Source organism: Dendroctonus ponderosae, unplaced genomic scaffold, assembly GCF_020466585.1.
Source record: "Dendroctonus ponderosae isolate FM_Combo_2020 unplaced genomic scaffold, Dpon_F_20191213v2 Dpon_F_20191213_10, whole genome shotgun sequence".
Taxonomy (NCBI): domain Eukaryota; kingdom Metazoa; phylum Arthropoda; class Insecta; order Coleoptera; family Curculionidae; genus Dendroctonus; species Dendroctonus ponderosae.
Window position 1 is genome coordinate 4509415 of NW_026017111.1, and position 14000 is coordinate 4523414.

Consider the following 14000-nt stretch of genomic DNA (forward strand, 5'->3'; position numbering starts at 1 on the left):
CGCCACCCTTGCACAAAACGACGATAATTTTTCTAATTTCATAGACATCAGAAGACTGTATTTTTTCTACCTAACCCCCCCTGAATTTAAAGCTGGATCCGCCCCTGGTTTCCTCAATGTACTGGGGGTTTGATTGAGAAAATTGTGCCGAAGATTTTCCACTGTTCGCGTGAAATTGCGCCAATACTTTCTGCTGATGTCTGGAATTTTTAGTTTTCCACTGGGAGATTCGCTGTTTTCTTTTGCGAGTGGGGATTTTTTTGCACAAAATCTCAATTTTGCTCAACGCTACACGGCTCTTCAAGCGTTGGTTGCACTTGGATAGCAATAGACGAGGTGGCCGAGTGGTTAAGGCGTTGGACTGCTAATCCAATGGGCTCTGCCCGCGTGGGTTCGAATCCCATCCTCGTCGGTCCTTTTTAATTTTTTTTTAATTTCTTGAATTGATGCAAATTTTTCCAATTTTTCTCTCAGTGCCATTCAATAATTTCCAGTGAAGTATGGGCTAAAACAGTTTCGCACCCGATTTGGCAATGGTTTTCCACCCGATTTCCTCCCTGCCACTGCGCAAATACCAACTTATTGATATCCAAACTCGGCAAAGCTTTCCATTAAAGCGCCGCTCCATTCCAAATGCACCAGCATGGACAATGGAAACGGCAAAGACGGGAAAGACACTCAACAGATCATTATCCAGTCGAGTAATTACAATGTTACAGTTATTCCTGTGGAGTTTCCAGTGAGGAATCGACTGTACAGTGCTCAGGACAACGAGTACATCACTGATCAGTACGGGTAAGTAAACGGGTTGTTCAGAGCCTCACTGGCGCAGAAATCGCATTTTTGCATCGATTTCTTGCTTTGCCTGGTTAAATTCTTCCAAGGTGGGCGAAAAGGAAACTGTCCTCTCTTAAGACACTCGACTGGATTTTATTCAACTTTTTCTAACTCGGTTAATTTTTTGATGGTGGCGGAAGGTCGAAACTGTGAAGGTTTGAACAATTTGGTCCACGAATTGTAACAAACTGCAAATTTGATCGTGAAACAAAGAAACCCCAATTCAATAATTGGCTAAAAAGTCGTTGTAAATTGACGAACAAAAATGTTTGCCTCAGAAACCCGACTTTTTTCTACAAAGCGCAACCACGTAAACTTTTGTTTCTTTTCTGGCTGCCGAAAAACGGATTTTTGAGCAAAAAATTGCGTGGAAAATAGACAAACTTTGGAAATGTGCTGAAAAGTGTTTGATGTTGAGAGAACATGGCAACTCTAAGGGTTTGAACAGACCATCTTTCCTCTATAAAAAATGCAACAACTACAGCGATTTTAGCTTGTTTCATTTTGGAAAAACACGATTTTTGCACGACAAACAGCAAACACCTAATTGAAAAGTGGACAACGCTGAAAAATTCCTTATACAATGTCTTATGATTGCGAATGCCCAAACTTCAGACTTCGAAAACCCGACTTTTCTTTATAAAAGGCAACACTGTGAAAATTTGTGGCAAAAAGTTGCAAAAAACTGAGTAGAAAACGAAGAAACTAGGGWWTRATGTTGCAAAGTGTTGCAATTGATGTGGAATCGAATTTTGGAACAGGATTCCAAAAAAGTGTGAAAAATCAACGTTGCACACTGTCTGACGATGATMAAAAATCGAAACCCTTAGGCTTTGAAGAACCGAATTTATCTAAAAAATGCCGTGCGGCGCCGATTGGTTGCTTCACCAGCAAAATCGCACCTCGTGTAATAATATCGTGCATCTGGTTTGATGATGGCGAAAAATCGAAACTGCGTTGATTCAGAAAACCGACTTAAATATTTCTATTTTTTTGATGTCAAAAGGGTACACTTTGGCTAGAAACCGCTGGACAAATGAGCAAGCTTTGAAAATATGTTGCTAAGTGTCTGATGATGGAAACGAATCGAAACTTTTACACTTTAAGCAATCGACTTTTCCTGAAAAATGGTTATCGGCTGGCGGTAGGAAGCCTTTCTGGATGTAGGTACAGAAATAAATTGTGAACAGACTGTTAAATTTGTTTAAAAATTTTCAAAATTTCGAAAATGTACTACCAAGAATTTGGTGATGAACAGAAACCGAAACTTTGTCTGTCGTCAGAAAGCCCACTTTTTCCTATGAAAAGCAACAATGTAAAAACTTGCGGCTTTGCTGAATGTCAAAGGCAGGAGAGTTGCAAGACACTGCTATACCAAGAAAAATTGAAAATCTGTTGTAAAATGTCTGATGATGGTTATAAAGGGTATAAACAGTCGATCTTCCTTAATAAAATGCAACATACATGCAGCTGAGGAGCGGAAGAAGAGTAAAGTACATGCAAAATCCTGAGTGAAGAAACGAATAAAGTTATAAAAGCATTGCAAACGTTTGATACAAAACACAAAAATTCAAAATAAATTTCAGAGGGTCTGATGATGGCAGAGAATCGAAACTAGCAGGATAGAAACGACGTCATTTAATATACAGAGCGCTTTGAAAGTTCATTCACTTCTTGTGCTTGGGACTTTAAACGCTTGGTCTTGGTCGAATCTGATCTTAATTCAGTGCTTTTAACATTTTTTCCAGATACTGCCAGGAGCCGCTCAAGAACTATCCAGGCTTGCAAACTCAATGGGGCAACGAGAAAAGCTCGATTGTAAGCGACAAGAAAGATCATGCAGGCTTTGACGATTACAATGACAATCCCAGTAAGTTCAATTGGGGTTTTTGTGCCCTTAAAGAGCTAATTTTTGTTTTTTTTTGCTCTTTCGCGTGCGAAGTTTTAAGGCTCATAAGTGGGTGTTGTCGCGAATTATTTCAGCTGCTATTTCAAAAAGCAAAGTTGGTACTTTTCTTGTCCATTGCGCGGATTTTGTGCCCTTAAAGGGAGAATTTTCACAAATTTTCAAATTTTWGTTTAACATTCCTCGTCAGTTGTCRGTTGTTTTCTTGCCCATCGGGTGAATTTTGTTCCCTCAAAGGAAGAATTTTGGCGATCTTTCAAATTCTACGGTGTAACTTTCCGTGTCGTTTGTCTGGGGATTTTCAAAGYCCAGTAGCGCAGAAAGTGGGAGTTTTTCGGCATTTTTCTATTGCTAGGCTAAAAGTATCGTTTGTTTGTCCGCTGCGTGGCTTTTGTGCGATTATTTTCGATTTTTCAAAGTTTTTGCCTTAACTTTGCTCGCCTTTTGCATCGGGCTCAAAGTTTAGTAGCGCCGAAAGTTAAGGGTGTTTCTTATAATGGTATTTTCAAGAGAATCTGGTTTTATGTTGGTGCAATCCAATATGTTGGTGCCCTTAAAGGGCTAATTTCTTCGATTTTTCAAGTCCTTGTTGCAACTTTCCCCGCCTTTTGCATGGGGATTTTCAAAGTTCAGTAGCGCCGAAAATGGCCCTTTTTACAAGGTTTTTCCAGTGTTATTTTAAAAAGCATCGACTGTTCTTTAGTTTGCTCACAATTTGACTTTCGTGCCCATAAAAGACGAATATTTTCGATTTTTTAAAGTCTTGGGCGTAACTTTTCCCGGGGTTTGAACAGCTCTTTTTCAAAGTTCAGTAGCGCCGAAAGTGGGAGTTTTTACGGAATTTTTTTAGTGCTAGTTCAAAGAGTATCGTTGGTTCTTTGTTTGTTCACTGGGTCGCTTTTGTGTCCTCAAAGGGCATTTTTTGTCGATTTTTTCAAGTGTTAGTCGTTATTTTTCTGGCCCTTTGCATCAGGATGTTCACAGTTCAGTAGCGCTGAAAGTGGGAGTTTTTACGGTATTTTACCAGTGATAGTTTCCAAAAGATCGTTTGTTCTTTGTTTGTTCAATAGGTGGCGTTTGTGCCCTTAAAGGGCAAATTTCTTCGATTTTTTAAAGTCCTTGTTGCAACTTTCCTCGCCTTTTGCATGGGGATTTTCAAAGGTTCAGTAGCGCCAAAAATGGGCTTTTTTGCAAGGTTTTTTTCAGTGTTTTTTTAAAAAGCATCGACCGTTCGTTGATTGCTCACAGTTCGACTTTCGTGCCCTTAAAAGGCGAATGTTTTCGAATTTTTAAAATCTTGGGCATAACGTTTCCCCGGGTTTGAATGGCTCTTTTTCAAAGTTCAGTAGCGCCGAAAGTGGCAGTTTTTACGGGATTTGTTTAGTGCGAATTCAAAGAGTATCGTTTGTTCTTTGTTTGTTCACTGAGTCGCTTTTGTGCCTTCAATGGGCAATTTTTCTCGATTTTTTTAAGCCTTAGGCGTAATTTTTCTGGCTTTTTGCGTGAGGATTTTTAGAGTTCACTGGCGCCGAAAGTGGGAGTTTTTACGGGATTTTTCTAGTGACGGTTGAAAAAGGATCGTTTGTTCTGTGTTTGTCCACTAGGTTACTTTTGTTTGTACCTACTCTTAAAGGGCTAATTTCTTCGATTTTTCACAGTCCTTGCACCTTTCCCTGCTGTTTGCATGCAAAGTTTCAAAGTTCAGTAGCGCCTAAGATAAATTTGCTGGGGAACTCCAAGGGATATTTTTTAGTTCCTCCCAGGATTGCATCGGTCTCCACCTCCTACACCAGCGACTCTGGCTATTGCCAAGAACTGAAGAACTACAGCGTGCTTCCAACGCAATGGAACACTGGAGGAGATGGGAAGAAGGAATCCGCGGCAGTTTATGAGGAAATCAATGACAATCACAGTGAGTTTATTTCATATGGCTCCAACACACTTCACCTGCAGCACATCTTAAGCGTCTTCCGCATGTAAGTCCTAAACCCGTTGTGCCACCAGGCGTAAATCAGGGGGTTGATCAGGCTGTTGGTGAAGCCTAAGATAGTGAGCGGGCTGGCAATTAAGAGCCGCAGGGTTTTGCACGGTTCCGAATCCTCATCCAGGCCGCAGTGCTCGCCCACGTAGAGAATGCAGGCGAAAAAATAGGGCGACCAGGTCAGAAGAAAACTGAGCGTGGTAAAGAGGACGATTTTCACAGCTTTCCACTTGTTGGGCGCTTTTGTTTGCGACGGTTTCCTGCCCTCCGATTTTCGCTTCACCGGCTTCATTGGCACCTCCACAGTCCCTTTGAACATTCGCAGATTCTCTAACGCCTCCAGCTGCTCGGAAATCGTATTCACCGTGTAGATGGAGCACTGAATCTGCTTGATGTTGACCAAGGCGTGATACAGAATGATAGAATAGAGCACCATCACAATGATGATTGGAATGATCCCGATGCAAACCGTGACGATGATCAAAGGACTGGGCGCCACTACGATGAACCAGCACACTCTGCCATCCGAAGTGTCGCCGGACCAGCCGAAGAGAGGCAAAAACCCGATAATCATCGCTGCAAACCTCAAACTGTAGCAGGATGCAGCAGAACTGTAGGAGAAACTTACCCATCAGCCAGGTCAGGCCTATAACTATTCGAACGCGCACTGTGCTGATCCATTTGCAGTATTTGATGCCGTAGACGATGTAGAGGAATCGGTCTACTGCGAGCAGGCCTACGGAGTAGATGGACGAAAGGGTGCTGGATACAATCATGCCTAAGGATTCAACAGGAATTGTCAGATTTTTTCAAAGCGGATTTTTTTATTCTTGAGGGTAGTAACAACATTCATAAAACCTCTCCAGTGTTGTGAGAATCTCTACTCTAGAATACACTAACAAGCGCAACACTTCTAGTGTAACACTAGATTGTGAGCAAAGTGACCAAAGGTTTCAGCACAACTTTTACTCCTATAATGCTGAATTTTTAATGAAAGTTAGAAAATATGTTGCAAAAGTTGTGCTAAGCACTTTAGGCAAAACACGGTAGAAAAACAACTTGTTTTGCAGCAGGAAAGAGTTTTTCGCAGTTTTGTTGTTCCGCAAGTTGGGGTTTTCCTGAAATTGACCAGAAAACCTCAACCGCTTCTACATGAACATACACGGCTCAGTTCCAATTGAAAAAAACACTGTTTAGAGGCAGAAATATGATTTTTTGGCAGTCGAAGCAGTGTCGTCCGCGTAAGAAGGCTTAATGCCTCTAAATTATCAAGAAAAAATGTGAATTGTGTTAAAAATCAAATAATACAAACCCATTTGAATGGCACAAACATGATGGTTCCGGTGACTTTTCGGGTAGAATTGACCAAACAAGATAGATATTCCTATGATAGTGTCCGTCATTGCCACATTGCCCAAAAACAGATAAGTGTACCTCGGTTCTATACCTGCAAACAAATGCCTCGGTTAGAAAAATTGAAGCTTTGAGGAATTAATCCCCATCTGGCAACAGCAGTTTCAAAAAAGACTACGAGGGTCGACCCACATTAATCATGCATAAATCAATTTCGAAGATAATCGATCAGCCGTAATAAATGCATCAACTGATTAAGGAGCTTCTGCTGACATTAATTTGGCAAAAATGAGTGATTTACCAGAAAGTTACGCAAATGGTTTATGAGTTTCTTTGGCTAATCGACCCGAAGATTGGAAAACAAGCAAAAAAATAATTAGTGCCTAACGTTTTACAAGCATGAGTGACTATCACCTTCAGAGGTGGCAGCCAAGCAATTGACCTCTGAAGATGCAAGCCACTAGTGCTTGCGAAATGTTAGGAAAACTTATTTGTGTTAGGGCCTAAAGGCCCGAAAATCTCACCAGTTTCAGACTTCATTTAATTACAATTTTTCAAGCAACAATTACAAAGTTAGATAAAAGAAAATCGGCTATTTGGAACTTAGCTTTTTAATAGACGAGAAAGTATTCAGCATCCTGCAAAGATCTCTCAGATTTACAATTTTTGTTGCCTCTGAAAGTTCAGCAAGCTTTTTCAATGTGGATCAAGCCGCATTTCAAACAGGCCTTGTTCGTATCCGCCACTAGCCCACATTGACAGCTAACGTCAAAATTACATGAAACATTCAAAATCGCTTGTCCTCCTAAAAATCGCCACCACGCTTGAGAAATGTACACAAAACAGTTCAGATAACGTCGATCTATCGAAATTTGTACAGTTTTGGTTTCTAAATCTAAGAACAAATGCGATTTTCTCGATATGATTGGGACGGAAATGCGTCAATTTTCACTAACTTCAGACTACTGAACTGACAAGGTGAGTGGGGCAGCGATATACTTCATTGACTACACAAGTGGAGTTTTGAGACCGATTCTTTGGCAGTATGTCGGTTGTTAGATCGAAAACATGCTGGGGAATTTCTTCTGACATGAAAGTATTTAAGACCTGTCAAAGTTGATTAGAAAACAATTCGCATTTAGCGACTGCATTAATGTGCTCCCTTCCTTGTTAAGGATATTTTTGACGTACTGAAGTCATGATTAACGATTCGAAATTAAAAAAAATAGGAACAAGTTCATTTACGAAAAACATTGCTAATTAATTCAGGCATTCACTAATTGTCGAGTTTCTTCCAAAAAAATTCCCAGATTTCCCATTTCTGTTGCCTCCGTAAGTCCAGCAAGCTTTTTCAATGAGGATCAAGCAGCATTTCAAACAGGCCTTGTTCGTACACGCCACTAGCCCACACTGACAGTAAACGTCAAAGGTACACGACATATTCAAAATCGCTTTTCCGCCGGAAAATCGCCACCCCGCTTGAGAAATGTACACAAAACAGTTCAGATAACGTCGATCTATCGAAATTTGTACAGTTTTGGTTTCCAAATCTAAGAACAAATGCGAGTTTCTCGATTTGATTGGAACCGAAATGCGTTAATTTTCACTAACTTCAGACTACTGAACTGACAAGGTGAGTGGGGCAGCGACATACTTCATTGACTACACAAGTGGAGTTTTGAGACCGATTCTTTGGCAGTATGTCGGTTGTTAGATCGTAAACATGCTGAGGAATTTCTCCTGACATAAAATTATTTAAAACCTGCCAAAGTTGATTAGAAAACATTTCGCATTTAGCGACTGCATTAATGTGCTCCCTGCCTTGTTAGGGATATTTTTGACGTACTGAAGTCATGATTGACGGTTCGAAATTTAAAAAAATAAGAAAAAGTTCATTTACGAAAAACATTGCTAATTAATTCAGGCATTCACTAATTGTCGAGTTTCTTCCAAAAAAATTCCCAGATTTCCCATTTCTGTTGCCTCCGTAAGTCCAGCAAGCTTTTTCAATGAGGATCAAGCAGCATTTCAAACAGGCCTTGTTCGTACACGCCACTAGCCCGCACTGGCAGTAAACGTCAAAGGTACATGACATATTCAAAATCGCTTTTCCGCCGGAAATTTGCCACCCCGTTTGAGAAATTTACACAAACAGTTCAGAAAACGTCGATCTATCGAAATTTGTACAGTTTTGGTTTCTAAATCTAAGAACAAGTGCGAGTTTCTCGATTTGATTGGAACCGAAATGCGTTAATTTTCACTAACTTCAGACTACTGAACTGACAATGTGAGTGGGGCAGCGACATACTTCATTGACTACACAAGTGGAGTTTTGAGACCGATTCTTTGGCAGTATGTCGGATGTTAGATGGTAAACATGCTGCGGAATTTCTCCTGGCATGCAATTATTTAAGACCTGTCAAAGGTGATTAGAAAACAATTTGCATTTGGCGACTGCATTAATGTGCTCCCTGCCTTGTTAGGGATATTTTTGACGTACTGAAGTCATGATTGGCGATTCGAAATTTAAAAAAATAAGAAAAAGTTCATTTACGAAAAACATTGCTAATTAATTCAGGCATTCACTAATTTTTGAGTTTCTTCCGAAAAAATTCCCAGATTTGCGATTTTTGTTGCCTCCGTAAGTCCAGCAAGCTTTTTCAATGCGGATCAAGCCGCATTTTAAACAGGCCTTGTTGGTACACGCCACTAGCCCGCACTGACAGTAAACGTCAAAGGTACACGACATATTCAAAATCGCTTTTCCGCCGGAAAATCGCCACCCCGTTTGAGAAATTTACACAAACAGTTCAGAAAACGTCGATCTATCGAAATTTGTACAGTTTTGGTTTCTAAATCTAAGAACAAATGCAATTTGATTGGGACGGAAATGCGTCTTTTTTGACATTACTGACATTTAACTCCGTTAATCTAGTCAACGTATAGAAATTTGGCAAAATATACCAAAAACTCAATAAATTCACGAGTCTTTTGTGTTTATCGAGTAGAATAACGTTTTCCTAGTCATGTTGACGACATTGAGGCAATTTTTGGTCTAAAGCGTTTAAAAGTGCAAAAGTGTCGTTGAACTCTCGTTAGCGCCGCTGAAAACTGTCGAAATTTGCAAAAACCTGTCAAAAACTCAAGAAAAGCCTCAAATTTCCCAATTTATAACGTAAAGTTTTGGGGGGCCAGTCTTTTGGGGGCCAGTCTTTAGCCTCAGGTAAGCAAAGCCCAAACAGCCCCATAAAGTCCCATGGAAATTTGACCTGCCAGTTCAAAAAATTTCCAAAAATCAAGGACAATTGGCTCTAAACCAAACAGTTGGCGCACTAATAGACCGGATCTTTCGCCATCGACCGGCAGTAAAAATAGGTTTCTACTTGGCCAGACTTTGAGGAAGAATTTTTGGAAAATTTCTGGTCGGGTTAGAGAAGAGAATTATTTTCCAATGCGGCCTCAAACCGGAAAAGTTCAACAATTTCAGTTGCTGTCCAAGTTTGATGAGGAATTTACTCACCAGTTTCTGTTACGGTTGAAGTCGCTGAGAAATGTATATACTGGTGAGTTGATAGGGCTTCTAGGCTGTCGTTTAAAATGGTTTCTTCCTGACGTTTTGCAAGCAAAAGGGGTGTGCATCTTCAGAGGTTGGCAGCTTGGCGCATGCAGCCCTTCTGAAGATGCAAGATACCTACTGGTGCTTGCAAAAGCATCTCTGATAGTGGCTGTATTTCTTTGGACGGAAAGTGCGCACTTTAACGGTGAAACTTACGTTTTCGTATCAGTAAGCCACTGGAAACCACAACGCTAAAATTGACCAGCACTAAAACGGCTCCAACTAATGGAATCACATAGTCGTAGACGGTCAAATAGCGGTTCACTTGCGGATCGTCGAGCTCGGAGTCAGTGGGCAGGCTGTTGCCCATGTTTGCCTCATGTTGTGCAGTGCTATCAGCACTTGTGAACATCATAATTTCGCGATTTATCAATTATTTTGTTTTTCCCTTAATACCACGGGATCATGGAGCACTTAATAAAAGGCCATCACTCACTCACACCGAAATAGATCAGATAAAACTTCATCCTGATAGATTGAAAATAGAATTGCGCCCGCAAAGGGATATGGTTGATAAGGCGGCCGTGCCTGTTTACCCATCAATTTGCTCCTGCTTGTTTGAATTTTCTGGTCGCAGACCGTGACATCGACAGATAAGGAGCGCTAATCATGTCAAGGTGTGAGGAGGACACGCGGATCACTTCCAACGTTTATGGTTGAATCAGTGAATTTTCAGAAAGATTTTCCATCAAAAAACCTGATAATCACGTGAAAACGACGTGACAATGTACGTGAACGTCACCAGTTGTCAAGATCTATCGACGTGATGAAGATGGACGTCAAAAAAACACTTCACTGACACTTTCCTGACTTGACACCTGTTGCCAAACTCTCCCCCACGTACCACGCTGTTGATCTTCAACATCCGAACCAAGTTGGGAACTTTACCTATCTTCCACAGCCTCAACTTCTTCACTTTTCCTCTTGCAGCTAAAGCGTCAGCGGCCAATGCAGCTCCACCTGCAGCAACCAGTGCGCCAAATGCAGCGAGCAACGACCGATTTGAAGGTCCGGTTATTCCCATGTGCGTTTATCTGCACAACAAAACCGTTATCATGATGGAGATTGAAGACACGCCATCAGCCACCTGCGAGCTCATCTGCCAGGCGATCGTTAACAGTGAAGAGCTGGGCTTGAACAAGCAGCTGGCTGCTCAAGTGTTCACTTTGTGGATGATCAGTCCGATTTTAGGTGAGCGAGTTTGATGGAGCAGCTGATGAAAACAACCGAAATGTTGATTCCCCAGAGATTCAGCTGAAGCCCTACTCCAAACCGTATGAAATGAGGCAAAACTGGCGCAATCTGATCGAAAAGTATGGGCACGCCTCCGAGGGCCGGATGGAAAAGGACGAGCCGAAGCTGGTGTTTCAGAGGAACATATTCGTTACCAAACAGCTGGAGGAGAGAATCAAGTGAGTTTTGCCTCCAAACCTTGACCCGTTGGAATCCCGATATCTCGATCCAGAGACGACTGATGTTTCTGTTAAAGAGACCAAAAGATCTTAGAGCTGCTCTATGAAGAGTGCAAATATAACGTTTTGAATGGGCGATATCCGTCGGAGATCGCCTATCTGATCATGCTGGGTGGGATTCAAGCTCGGGAGGAACTGGGACCTTACAATTTGCAGGTAAGTACCTATGCGTTGCAAATGTATGCTAGTTCAGATCAAGGGACAATCTGATCGACTTCCTCAGAAGCCACTTCTCTAGCGATCTTCTCCCATCGTCTTCGTGGATGGAGACAAACACTACACTTTCCTCCGCTTCATTGATTTTCTTACCTTCTATACCACACTTCATAAGCTCACTTCGCAACATCAGTCTTCATTGTTTGCAACAATTTTTGGATCTTAAATGCAAATTTTCTGGTGGAAAAGTCCACAAAATAGAAAAGAGCTGTCAAATTTCAGTTCAAGAGTTTATAGAACCGAAAAGATGGAGCCCTTCTTCACTTGATGCCACGCTTCTTCAAACGTTCCACATTAGGGCGAAACTATGTGAAGCCAAAAACAAAGAGAAAATTAGAGAAATTAAGCCAGAAAACACTCACCAATTTGAGGAAAATCACCGTTTCAGGCTAAATTTCGAGCAGTGTTGCCAAACTGCGCAAAACGTTTTAACCTAACGAAAATTGTTTCCTTGGATACTTAACGTGTAGATTCATTCAGTTTGGGTCGGTTTAGATTATTTAGGACTTTTCAGATTATTACCTTTTACTTTTTGTATATTTTTCTAGCTTTATTAGAACAATCACTCCAACCATCAGCTAACAAACACAAGCAAATTTACTGAAAATTAACCAGAAGGAAAACAACGTATTTTGTTGAATTCCCGAAAGGGACAATAGGGTGTTTTCACTTTTTTTGTAGTAGTTATGGCCAACATTACACTGATCAAATTTTTTTTACAAAAAAAGTCTCCATAATAATTTTAAAGCGAATTTAAATTCAAATCAGATGTTTTCCGCCAAAAACGCCGAATCCGGTTCGTCGGTTGCTTATCCCGATTGTGACGTAGAAGGTCATATCAACAAAGTGTCTCGTGTTTTTTTTTTTTTTTTTCGCAGCTTTGTTTTATTATTCAGGTTATTGTGATTATCATTATTTTATTGATTGTTATTATCTTGCATAATGGAAAATAGTGACTTGTATGGATCACAAAATAAGTTGTGTTTTGTGCCAGGATGCAAGCCTTCCCCTGCCATTCCCCATGATTATGCACGTAAAGTTTTATGGTTCAAAGCAACTAGACGTGATGTTCCTAAATCAAAATCAATGTTTTTTTGTTGCGAGGATCATTTTAATGATTCTGGGCAAATTCTACGTTGTACAGTGCACAAAGAACCCTCGCGTTTCAATTCCACATATCCGATATCACCATATTGTCCTCATGATGCCCAAAATACAAATTTAAGTGTTCATTTTACCTTTAAAGCAGCCATGTGTATAGGTTAGGTTAAGTTGAATAAGTGAAATTCTATATATTATTTACCTAATTTAAACCAATACAGATAGATTACTATATTAAGGAGAGTGTAACTATCAAAACACCCTATTAATCCACCATCTGTCTATCGGCGCACTAGATAACCTCAATCTGTTGGATTGATTGTTCTCAATCAATGGACGACGATAGAAAAGATGCTTTTGCAACAACAATGAAGTTGATCAAACTTTTGCGAAAAATGCAATTACTATGCATATTAGCGACAAATTTGCATGTTTGTTGATACCTAAAGCACGATATCAAAGATACAGTGAGGATTTTTAATTGGCCTGTGTGGCTTAGGTCCATACAACGCACTTCTTCAGGGAACAGCAATCGAAATTCCTGCCGGCTCATGTGAGGAAAAGTCCCACATGGACGTGGCTGCCCATCAGCAGTAAAAGTTCCGCAGAAGTGCGGCTACTGGAGCAGTTCAAGCGCATCCCTAGCACGGCCACCAACAAGAAACTGATGAAAAAATACCTGGAGTACTGTTGGGGGTTGCCTTTCTATGGGTGAACACATTCACTCAATCATCCTCAACAAAAGCCTGCAATGTAAAGTTGATTGCAGGGCGGCATTCTTCGAAGGACAGATCGAGGAGCCCGTCCGGGGGTTGATTTCCCTGCTCACCCATCAGGATGTTCCCGTTTTGCTGGCAATCAATCCGCGCGGGTTGTACATTATCGATGATCTGAATTGTGTAAGTGTTCCATGTTGCTTAAAGGTGTTTTGCATTTGCTATGAGAATGGTGTCATCAACATCAGACAAATTGAAGGAGCGAGAACTCATCCTTTAGTAAGTTTTCTTTGTTCAAATCTCCGACTGATACACCTTTCTCTTCGAAGCAAATCGTGTTGGGGCTCCGCTACGAGGAGTTCAGCTGGGATTGCAGCAAACCGTCCAGAGAAGACAACCCGGACTGTCTTCCCTGCCTGTTTGTGCAATTCTTGGTGGTGGAAAATGGCGCCAGAGTGTCCAAGATGTTGCAGGTGTTTTCCAGACAGGCCACCTTGATGGACACGCTCATCACCTCGTATGTGTCCCAAGTGGTATCAAAGTCTAATGACGAAGTGGACAACAAAATGTGCGAAAGTCAGAGCAACAGCGATAATGGTGAGCTTAACAACAACTTTGGAATCACGGCAAGCCAGATGGGTTTTTTGCAGACAATCACAATCCTCCTGGAGGTGCAGCTGCGCCCCCTTACAGTGCAAACCATGCAGCTCTGAGCACAAAGTTGAGCAAACTTACGCTGGCAACGTTTGATGACGAAGGACACTGTATTGGCCAGATGGGATCTTGGTCGTTCAGCTATTAA

The 14000-nt window shown here is 41.1% G+C and overlaps 2 protein-coding genes and 1 non-coding gene across 4 annotated transcripts; 2 read left to right on the forward strand and 1 right to left on the reverse strand.

Annotated features, from left to right (window-relative positions):
• Positions 1-330: 330 nt before the first annotated feature.
• On the forward strand, positions 331-412 carry Trnas-gcu. The gene has a single exon. It is a non-coding gene; the product is annotated as a tRNA-Ser (tRNA).
• A 196-nt stretch (positions 413-608) lies between these two features.
• On the forward strand, positions 609-14000 carry LOC109545704 (FERM domain-containing protein 8; the record flags this gene model as incomplete). 2 transcript variants are annotated; one of them, XM_048662060.1, is given in 10 exon segments in its annotated part: positions 609-795; positions 2586-2707; positions 4497-4655; positions 10624-10884; positions 10940-11105; positions 11183-11321; positions 12982-13193; positions 13252-13381; positions 13528-13795; positions 13849-14000. In XM_048662060.1, coding segments are annotated over 10 exon segments (1761 nt in total). In that variant the 5' UTR covers positions 609-643.
• LOC109545705 (glucose-dependent insulinotropic receptor) lies at positions 4645-10247 on the reverse strand. Its single transcript, XM_019916538.2, has 4 exons — positions 9850-10247; positions 6037-6171; positions 5353-5502; positions 4645-5300 (listed from the first exon to the last, which is right to left on the reverse strand). Exons 1-4 carry the CDS (start codon positions 10046-10048, stop codon positions 4687-4689), a joined length of 1098 nt encoding a protein of 365 aa, XP_019772097.2. The 5' UTR covers positions 10049-10247; the 3' UTR covers positions 4645-4686.

Coding starts and splice junctions, on each gene's coding strand:
- LOC109545705 (XM_019916538.2), bottom strand. CDS start 10,048: ATGATGTTCACAAGTGCTGATAGCACTGCACAACATGAGGCAAACATG. Junction 6,172..9,849: donor TGGCTTACTGATACGAAAAC/GTAAGTTTCACC, acceptor ATTTGTTTGCAG/GTATAGAACCGAGGTACACT. Junction 5,503..6,036: donor TGTTTGTGCCATTCAAATGG/GTTTGTATTATT, acceptor TTGAATCCTTAG/GCATGATTGTATCCAGCACC.